The 10,490-nt window shown below is 45.2% G+C and overlaps 1 protein-coding gene across 1 annotated transcript; it reads right to left on the bottom strand.

Annotated features, from left to right (window-relative positions):
- Positions 1-1,416: 1,416 nt before the first annotated feature.
- LOC133155392 (lamin-A-like) lies at positions 1,417-8,882 on the bottom strand. Its single transcript, XM_061280672.1, has 3 exons — positions 8,563-8,882; positions 8,372-8,473; positions 1,417-1,434 (listed from the first exon to the last, which is right to left on the bottom strand). The coding sequence occupies exons 1-3, from the start codon at positions 8,758-8,760 to the stop codon at positions 1,417-1,419; spliced, it is 318 nt and encodes a 105-aa protein (XP_061136656.1). The 5' UTR covers positions 8,761-8,882.
- Between the last annotated feature and the right edge of the window lie 1,608 nt (positions 8,883-10,490).

Raw genomic sequence — 10,490 nt, forward strand, 5'->3', positions numbered from 1 at the left:
CCTCAGGTGACTCTCGTGTGAAGCTCCTGAAGTATGCAGACGACACCACTCTCATCGGACTGATCCAGGACGGTGATGAGACTGCGTACAGACAGGAGGTGGAGCGGCTGGTCCACTGGTGCAGTCAAAACCATCTGGAGCTGAACCCGCTCAAGACCGTGGAGATGACAGTGGATTTCAGGCGAGACCCTTCACCACTTTTACCCCTCACTATCCGCAGTAATACTATTCTTTCCACAGACACCTTCAAGTTCCTGGGAACCACAATCTCTCGGGACCTGAAATGGACCGGCCACATAGACTCTGTCCGGAAGAAGGCCCAGCAGAGGCTGTACTTCCTGAGACAGCTCAAGAAGTTCAACCTGCCGCGAGAGCTTCTGAAGACCTTCTACACTGCCATCATCCAGTCTGTCCTCTGCACCTCCATCACTGTCTGGTTTGGATCGGCCTCCAAACAAGACAAGCACAGACTACAACGGACAATCAGAACTGCAGAAAAGATCATTGGAATCAACCTCCCATCTATCCAAGACTTGTACCTGTCCAGGACCAGGAATCGGGCAAGGAACATCTCTACAGACCCTTCTCACCCGGGTTGCAGTCTGTTTGAACTACTCCCCTCCGGACGGCGTTATAGAGCTCGGTACGCCAAAACCAGCAGACACAGAGACAGCTTCTTCCCCCAGGCTGTTGCTCTGATGAACTCACACCACTCATAGAGTCTCAGAGACATTACTGTGCAATAACATCCTGCTCCTCACACCTTCTTGAATTTGTCTACACTGTTTTTGCATTATTCACATGTCCTGAATGTTGTTAGTCACCTAAATGTTGAACAGAGGGTGTGTTTCTACCGAAGTCAAATTCCTTGTTTGGCACGCTCAACATGGCGAATAAAAAACTCTTGAATCTTGAATCTTGAATTTCCGACAGTTCATCTGACTTTTCTTTGACGCGGAGTCGGTTCAGCAGTTCGGCAAAGGCGACATCGTCTTTCTGCCTCATGATGGCGGTGAGCGTGATCTTTTTGAAGTCGTCACGCCAGTGGTCCAGCCGCGTAGGATCGTACACGCACAGAGGTTTGGACTGTCTCACGGGAGGGAGCTGAAAGAAATCTCCAACAGCAAGAACAGACATGCCACCGAAAGGTAAATTAATTCCTTTGATTTGTTTCAACCTGGCATTCACGTAGGCAAAGAGGTCTTTCGACACCATGGAAATCTCATCGATGATGAGTATTTCGGCGATGGACAGCTCGGCTCTGACTTCGTCCAGTTTATTGCCCAGCCGTGGTACGGGGGTTTGAGACTTCTCGGCAGTTTGAGTAGACAATGCAACGTTGCCCCGGAAATGTTGAACGCCGCCGTGCCAGTGAAAGCTGCGAGAACAACCGTTTGCTTGGAAATGTCGGCCTCCTCAGCCAGTCGTGGTAGTCTCTGCAGTATTTTGGTAGCCTCTGCGTGGATACACTTGATCAGATGCGATTTGCCGGTCCCGGCGCCACCGTTGATGTGGTAGAAGAACTGCTCAATGGGCTTTGAGCTACACACACGTTTTATGCACCAATCTCTGACCTTGTAGAAGACGGACGCTTGCTTTTGGTTCAGGTTACGATACATGTCGCGTAACACTGCAGGATCGATGGCTGCAGCCTCTGTCACGATGGACATTTGCGTTGTTTTGGACCTGACGTTATAGTCCGGGACATTTTCCTCCACGTTGTCGTTCGGTTCATCTCTCGCGTTCATTTCCTCAACGCATTCGAGTCTTTGCAACTCACTCTCGGGAGCCAGGTGGCACCATTCGTTTATGACGAGCCCACTCTCCTCCACCTCTTGGATGGCGTTGTCAATGTCTCGACTGTATTTCTCATACCTTTCTCTGTTCCTTCTGACAATTTGGCACACGCGCTCCACAGAGTCGTTATACGGTAACTGTACACAGGCGTTATCATGAAACAACTGATAGGAAGGACAGCGTTCAGATTTTAATTGGCAATCAGCACGATGAGGCAGGTACAGCTTGAGCAAGGAGCAGTAATATTCCTCCGGATTCTTTTGTTCAGAGTATTTGCAGTATTTGATGACCGCATGTTTTTCTGTTATTTTCTGGACAAAGCCCATGTCGTTCAGCAGAGGCAAAACATTCTTACCTTTGGCTTGTTTGCCATAAACAATTCTGCACATTGATGCAAAATCAGCCAAGCACATGACTTCAAATTCCTCTGTTTGAGGTCTGGATTTGTATTTTTCCGGCAGGCCAGTCATCCACACTTCATGAGATTCCTGCGTTTTGCCCTCAAGGAGCGAGAGAGGATAACTCATTTTCAGCGCATTGTCACTCGTTTGTACAAATACCACCATGCGGGAGGACTGTTTCATATGCAAGCCGCACGCACGTGCGACGCATTCCTGAGCACTCACTTCTCTTTTCTTGGAGTACGCTTGCATAATTTGCTTCATTTCATCGCTCTCGTTGACATTCGCGCAGCGGGAGTTTTCAATGACCGATTTCAGGTATTGGCTCAGACCGTGTTCAGCCTTGCTGATGTAGCTGCAGATGTATGCGATGCAAGAGTAGGCATTCAGGATGTATTGGATGTCCAGGTTTCCATCCCAGGCAAGAAGCAAATGGCGGTTGTAGTTGTTGACCCAGCAGTCTTTCGGTTCTCGCTTAAGCACGACAGAACTCGACGAGGCCGTCATGCGCAAACAGTTCATGTACTCGTCACCGGTGAGCTTACGTTTAGCCAGTAGCTGAGGCAAAGTCAGGGATGCCGTTTCAGGCTCATTCAGCAGATTTAGCACGGGAACAAGCTTGGCATTCGACGCCAACCGATCGTCATTGCGTTGATCTCGATTGTCGTCGTCGACGGGCGCAGGTCTGACGATCATTGTTTCATCGCACGGTTGTTTGGGGAATCCAAAGCGGGAATTTGCACCTTGGTGTTTGACGCACGATTTGGAGTGACTTTTGCTGTGCATCTGAACCTCTGTGACCTTTTTGTACAATTCCGGTTCCTTCTGCGGGTCCGGCAGCTCGGCCGAGATGTAGCGAGACACAAAATGACAGATGGCTCCATCCGTGGCTTCCTCAAATACAGGGGCACCTCGAACCCATATGAGGCAATGAATGTGAGGACTTCCTCTGTGTTGAAACTCCAGTCGGTAAAAGTAGTCGACGACCTCACCAATCGGTTGCGCCGGAGAGAGGATCAAATCTCTGAACAGAGCTTCCACACGCTTGTCAAACATGCGCATCGTCGTCACAGGATTGCTGCGTAGGATCTCACACTTGGTAGCCCAGTCAAGTTGGGCGAAATTCACTACTTCACCTTGTTGCGCTTTGATGGCGGTGATGACCTCTTCCCAACGCATTTCGGCAGCAGAAAATGTGCAAAAGAACGTGGGTGTGCCCAGCTGCCGGATCATAGCAAAAAGATCTTTGGTGGTTTTCTCCCAATAGGCCGGCGTACCTCTCAGCGGTGTCATGGATCGGACAGCATCTTTGCTGCGCACCAGTTTCTCAACTTCACGTTTGTCCTGAAGCATGGCATTGTTTATCCTTCGACCATCCCTGGTAAAAGGCTTACCTTTGCGCAGCTGTATTGTCATGCTCGACGTTGCCTGGTAAATTTCAGTCACAAACTGGGCAAAGAACAAGTAGTTGGTATCTCGAGCAAAGCGTTCATCCACGCAACACAGACGGGTTTGGAAATATTTGCTTGGTGTGAGTTTTATTGCTCTCTCTTCATCGAGGGTGTTCTGACCAGTGGGAAACTGCACCGGAAAAGCCATGGCCTCAAGCTTGGGAGTCTTGAAAAAACTTACTGGGTTGTTTCTTTCTGCAGGAGCAACACAATAAATGCCCTCTGTAAAACTCATAATTTCCTCTGCCACATCATTGGGTTGGAGACATGATTCAAGTATCACTCCACCATTTGGTTGATCACCGTCTTCCGAATTTTCTTGTTGCTGTTTGTTACCACTGTTGTCATGTTGAGAGTCACTGTTCATCCCACACAGAGCATCACTTTCAAATCTGTACATCTCCTCCAGAGCTTCCTCATTGTACTCACTGTCGCTCATTTGCGTTTCATCGGAGCTGCTCTCATCGTCAGTGAGGGTTGGGTCGCAAAGGTCCGCATCATCGCGAATGGTTATGTCTCTGTACTGTGGATGGACTTGTTTCAGTTTCATCAGAGCGCTCATTAGCTTAGACCAAGTGACAGTTTGAAAAAACTGATGGCCTTTGTAGCAAAGCCGTCTCTTCAGTTTCACTCTCAACATCTGTGACTTACTTCTTAGTCTGGGCAAGACATTGACCGTCTCTTGTACTTCCGATGGCACGCACACCACATTTCCACGAATGGCTCGTTGTTGACCTTTGGGAAGAGGTACAATTTTGGCAAATGATATGCATTTGGAAATGAGGTGTCTCTCCAGTATGTTCAATCCACACAGTTCCTTTGGAATATCAGAGAGTGTGAGATTGTTCGCAACAGCAAGTGCAGGCATTTTACCATCTTTGAGGTGACTATAGCAAGTGTGACATATCCACTCCAGTTTTCTTTCAGCTGGTACGCTGCACGAGGCCTGACATTCATCATTACAGATATGGACAAATTGTCCCGTGAGACAACTTGCAACAACATGTCTGTTTTTCTTATAAAATCTACGTTGACAAGCGCGTACTTGGTTCGGAAACAATGCTCTGTGGCAAACAGTGCAGACAAATGTGGGGCCATTCTTAATTTGGGCTTTGAATACCTCAACAGCTTTCACGAGCACACAGTCATTTCGCTCCCTACATAGTCGGTTTATGACTTAGTATTTTTTCAAAAGCGTACTTACTCTGCGCATTGTTTTGGTCTTCAGTGAATCACATTTTTTTGCCATTATGCGCCTCATGATTTCCTGATGTTTTAATCGGAATTCAGGGTTGTTTAAATAACGGCGTGTCATGTAAGAGCGCTGCCTGTTTCGAAACCCAACATCGTCACGGTAACGTTCTGTGATGTAAGTGCGTCGTCTCATCGTAAAACACTCATCTGTCCTATAACGACGTGAGAAACGGGAAAGGTTTTTCTTCTTAAACTCATGATCCGTCTGACAACGTTGTGTAAAATAGGACTTTTGTTTGGCACAAAAACGCTTGTCCTGTTGATAACGGGTTCTAATATAACCCAATTTCCTTTGTCTTACCTCTGCAATTTGACTGTACTGTTCCCTCTCTTTAGAGTTTTTCATCATTCTCTTTAGTTCCTGTTTTTTACGTCTCACTTCCAATTTTTCTTTTAACTTTTCTTGTGCTTTTATTTGTCGTAGGAACTTTTCTCTACGAGATTTTGGAATTTTTGTCACATTTGCCAGCTGTTTACCTGTAGTGAAAACCACTCCACTGTCGTTATCGGTAAATTCTTGGTGGTGACGTTCACCTGAACACCGTCTAGTGTCGCTCGTCTCAACACATGAGACAATCTCAGCAACAGGTCTGCTTGCGGCAACACTGATTTGCGTCATCCACTGCTTCTGTGTCAGCGTTTTCTCTCGTGTGTCTGTCTGTGCATTAAAACTGAGAGATGAATAGAATTCAAGTCGACGTTGCAATGTGATCAACTGCAATTTTCAAAACCGCAAAGGCTGCAATTTGAAAAAGAAAATGTGCGTATATTTATTTATTGAATGACTACCATTTCAGTCAAAGTTGTATTTGAGGTAGTGCCCTTTTTTTGTATTGAAGTTAATGTATCGCTTGTGTTTGGTAAATATGTAGAAAGAGAACCTTAAAAAAAATGGCAGATTAAGTCAAAAACAACAATGACATATGTATCGTTGGCTGTTTTTGCTTCGTTTCAGTTTACTTTGGGGTTGAAGAAGGATGACGTGCACCTGCATCAACAACCTCCACCCGAAGACCACGACGAGTTGGCCACCTGAAAGTCAATTTGGTCTGAGATATTTATTTGTTATTGTTACGACATTGTCTTGAAGTCTGTTCCATGTTTTTGTCAATAAATGTCTGACAGTAAAGCCCATAAGTGGCCTTACGATATTTCAGTTTTGCAAATATATATATATATATATATATACGATGTCTTTGAATCTCAGAAAAAGAGATTTCTGTAGTTCAATCTAATAAGTGAAATTCTCAAAAGACACCTGCCAAAGTGTTATAAATCAAGCAGTTCAATTCACAAGTAAGCAAATAGTTTTATTCATGTTTTAAAAATACATTCCGTTTAAAAAATAAATATAATTATCATGCCTTCAAGTATAAAAACAATAATATGTAATAAATATCTTCTTTAAATAATTCATACGACTGTTTGCAATAAATAAGGTCTTAGATTCACAATGGCTTTTTTGAATGAGCAATAAATAGATTATCTACAGAATAAAAAATTTAAAAAACTCAGTGCGTCATGCAAAAACAAATACATCATCAATCCGTCAGTGGGTTACGACACGTCAGTGCAGAGCCAACAACTTAATTCACTTCATGTTTTGCCCAACATTTCCGACGGGCTTCAGTGGCGGACGTGACTACCGCAATAAACTAAACATGGCGAAGACCTTGGCATGTTTTCCCCTTCGCCGTTCTTTGCGCCTCAGCGCCCTCTCGCCGTCAACAATGAAGATGTAGAGCTTCCGCAGGATGTTGTGCGCCGTCATCTTTCTGTGGAAAGCATCGGGGTGGTACAGTGACCTCAATAGGCTCTCTTCCTCGTTGCTACTCAGGCCTGTGACCTCTTCTGGTTTTTTCATCTGCCGGACAAGAGTAAGCAACACAATGTCAAAATAGGTATTATAGTAACAGCAAAATTCATTTCCTATCCCTAAATTGTCACACTGGCCAACCTTTTGTTTGATATTGTAGAGCAGGAGTTCAGAGTAGTGTTTGGCCTCAGACAGAATTTTACTGCCGGGATATTCCTTCTCCACGTGCTTGAGAAGAATTATGTAAGTTGACAGACCTTGGGCCAGCCTGTGCAGGCAAGCCTCCTGGAAAAAAGAATATTTAGGTCAGTTAAAAAACAAATATCTATTCAACCTACGCATAAAAGTCAAGCCGATGCTAGCAAACAATTATGGAAAGTGTCAGTGTCTGTATTTTCTCCCACCTCTGGTGGTTTTCCATTTCTGGTTCTTACCTTGCTAAAGTTGGAGCTGGGGCAGTTTGCTGGAAACTGAGGTGCTTTGTAGTGCTCCAGTAAATGAAAGTTGACATTGTTTTGGAATTCATCATCAAACTGATATTGAAATTAGTCACAAGTCAGATATGTTTTACAGCCAGGAGAAGACAATGAAGGTGCTTTCTGAATTTCCACTTACAGCTTTCTGGTGTTCTTTAGCGGTACCCAGAACCGAGTCCCAAACATGAGCAGAGGTCAGCAGGTCAGAGGGCGCCGTTTCCTCCTCACTTGAGGTGTCGCTTGATGGCAAGACGGTGGTCGCTTCTGTCAACGGAGCGCCATTGGCTCGCAGTACTAGAAAAGCCACCAAGCCCACCGCGAGAATTTGCGTGTCTAATGCGGAAGCAGAAGAAAATCATGAATGAATGGCAAAAGAGGAAGAAAATTCAGGAAACATTCATCACTGACTTACACATGTTGGGCATGTTGCGTCGAGATTACTCTTGCCTTGACCGCCTGCTCTCGTGGAACATGTCTTGACTTCTCATTGCACAGCCGTTATATATTCTACTGACCGCAGGGATTTCCGAATACCTTCCGGTTTCAATTATATACTGATGAAACCGATATTACACTCTTTTCTTTTTTGGTGCATACAGCAGACTGTAATTACACAGAATGAAAAAAAGACAAATTCAATCATTTTTGAAGAACAACAATTTTATTTCAATTATTTCAATTAAATTTCACAACAGGTCGGAGCAGATTTTATTAAAAAAAAGCCCATTTAATTGTATTGTTATACAATATTTTTATAATGTGACCATGTCAAAAGTCAAAGTCTGCTTTATTGTCAATCCCTTCATATGTCAAGACACACAAGAAACCGAAATTCCATTTCCTCTATCCCACGGTGGAAGTGGAATTTCCATCATCATCTTCCAAACGTGCGCCAGTGGCTTTGCTCATCCTTATTTCCCAGAAGAAAAACGGACGTCAAAAGAGAAATATTGCTTCTTGTCGCTTGAAAGATGTGTCACCTCTCCGTTGGCGTTGATCAAGGTAAAGTGGACCTGGCCTACGGGTCCCCAGTTGGACTGTGTCTCCCAGACTAGATCAGAGGGAGGATTGTGGTTTCGGCCACCGTCAGCCGCCCAGATCTGATGCATGTAAAGGTAATTGAAATATTGAGCACCTTGTATCTGAGATCTTCCAGATAAGATTGATTACCGTGACACTCTCGTGGGCCTTCAGGATGAATTCTGCGGCAAACTTGAATACGATGGGAGCAGAAGATCCAATCTGGAGCTTCACCTGCCAGTTCCCCAAATTCTGATCCTAATAGTTGAAATTGATCTCAACAGGTTAGTCGTTACTGGAAAATGTGCAAATTTCGTAAGATGTTCCCCTGTGACACATCCACTGACCTCATCAACTGTATTGCGGAGTCTGACATATTTGCCGTACGAGTCCACCTCATCCAGAGTGACCTGCTGCTCATCCACAGTGACCTGCTGCTCATCCACAGTGACCTGCTGGGCGATTTTAGGACGAGGCACATTGCATCCGCCCGAGCTCAAACCCTCGCTGTCCTTCGGACGTTTCCTCTTTTTGCTGGCCGACATGGTTTGGCGTACCCTGGGGACAAACGTGGAGACATTAATTGCTATGAGAGCAAACGTTGTGGTATGTTCTAAAGCTGTAAAAAGACCTCTCCTCCTTGTTCTGGGTCCGCTCCCTCTCTGTAGACAGAGCCTCCTCCAGATCTTTCACTTTTTGGCCGGCTTCCAACTCCACCATGCGAGACTCGTGCTGGCTTTGGACCATGCGCAAGTCCTACGTGAGACGTGAGAATGACTCAGCTTTATTTTCATTAATTAAATAAGCGATAGTGATGGTAATTACCGACCGCGGAATGCAGCTTCTTTTCAAACTCCAGCTCATCTTTAAGGATTTGAATGTGATGCGACTTCCTGAGCAAAAACAGTATTAAACCCTCGACGCAGTCAAATGCGCTATTTATATTGATGTGCGACTATGGGATGGTTAACTGAAAGTCCAATTGAGCTGCAATTAGTCACGAGGAGGATTTTCCTTGGGGTGTGGCCCCAGCAGCAAAGCAATTATGTCAGCACTAATATCCACTATCCATTTTGTTGTTGGCATATTTTTGATAAAATGGCCTCACCTTGCTTCCAGCTCGTCAAAATCAATCTTCAGCTTGGACAACTTCACCTGCAGACGTTCACGCTCTGTGGCCTCTGAGTCCAGAGCCGCACGGGCTTTCGCCAGATTGGATTCTTTCTTCGTGTCCCTGTGATGACAGATATACACATAAACTGAGAATATGGAAAATTTCGGGCAGTCGGAGAAATCAGCGTGAACAAACAAATACATACAGCCGAGTTAAAAAAACACCAGAACAATCAAGTCAAGTCAAGTTTATTTGTATAGCCCTAAATCACAAGCAGTCTCAAAGGGCTTCACATAGACAGAAATTGACAATTATTCTCAAAGCATCCCCTGATCTTAAGCTCCCAAAAGGGCAAGGAAAAACTTAAAAACCCCTACCAGGGGAAAATGAGAAACCTTGAGAAGGGACCACAGATGGAAGGATCCCCCTTTCAGGATCACCAGGTTGAAATGGATGCAGAGAGGGCACAAATGATACAACATGAAAATCAATTAAATAAAAAGTGGATGTCCATGTCATAGCAGAGGGCTGCCGAAGGAGCCCTCAATTGTCCTGGCAGTGTGTTCGAGGAGGTTGAGCTGCAGTTCCCCCATCCTGAATTGGCCCACGAGAATCCAGAAAGCCGCTGTCAGCATGGGTGCCACCTAACCACCTCCCCGGCCGGGGAGGGGGGAGGGAGGGGCTGGAGAGGGAGAGAAAACAAACTCCAGCCGAATCGGCCACTACAGGTTAGTTAAAGGCCATGTCATAGAAATGTGTCTTTAAACGTGTCTTAAATGTTTCTACTGAGGTAGCAGTCCTAATATCCATTGGTAGGGCATTCCAAAGCTCTGGAGCCCGAATAGACAATGCTCTAGAGCCTGCAGACATTTTCTTGGCCCTCAGTGTCGCTAAAAGGGTAGCGTTTTGCGAACGAAGGTTACGAGACGGAACATAAGGAACAACTAGGTCGACGAGATATGAAGGCGCTAAGCCATGCAGCGATTTATAGGTTAGTAGAAGAACCTTGAAGTCACATCTTAAATGGACCGGGAGCCAATGTAAGTTGGCTAGTATTATCACCATGACAAATGCGAACACACAGAAAGAAAATAAATAACTGGAACATCACTCAAACACCGGTGATCCCATCGTGAGTCCCACATATGGGATGGTTAACTG

Source organism: Syngnathus typhle, linkage group LG6 (assembly GCF_033458585.1).
Source record: "Syngnathus typhle isolate RoL2023-S1 ecotype Sweden linkage group LG6, RoL_Styp_1.0, whole genome shotgun sequence".
Classification (NCBI taxonomy): Eukaryota; Metazoa; Chordata; class Actinopteri; order Syngnathiformes; family Syngnathidae; genus Syngnathus; species Syngnathus typhle.

What these genes read in the sequence shown, in the direction of transcription:
- LOC133155392 (XM_061280672.1), bottom strand. Translation starts at nt 8,760, where the DNA reads ATGTCGGCCAGCAAAAAGAGGAAACGTCCGAAGGACAGCGAGGGTTTG. An exon ending in TCCGCAATACAGTTGATGAG is followed by an intron (nt 8,474 to 8,562) that starts GTCAGTGGATGT and finishes TTCAACTATTAG; the next exon opens with GATCAGAATTTGGGGAACTG.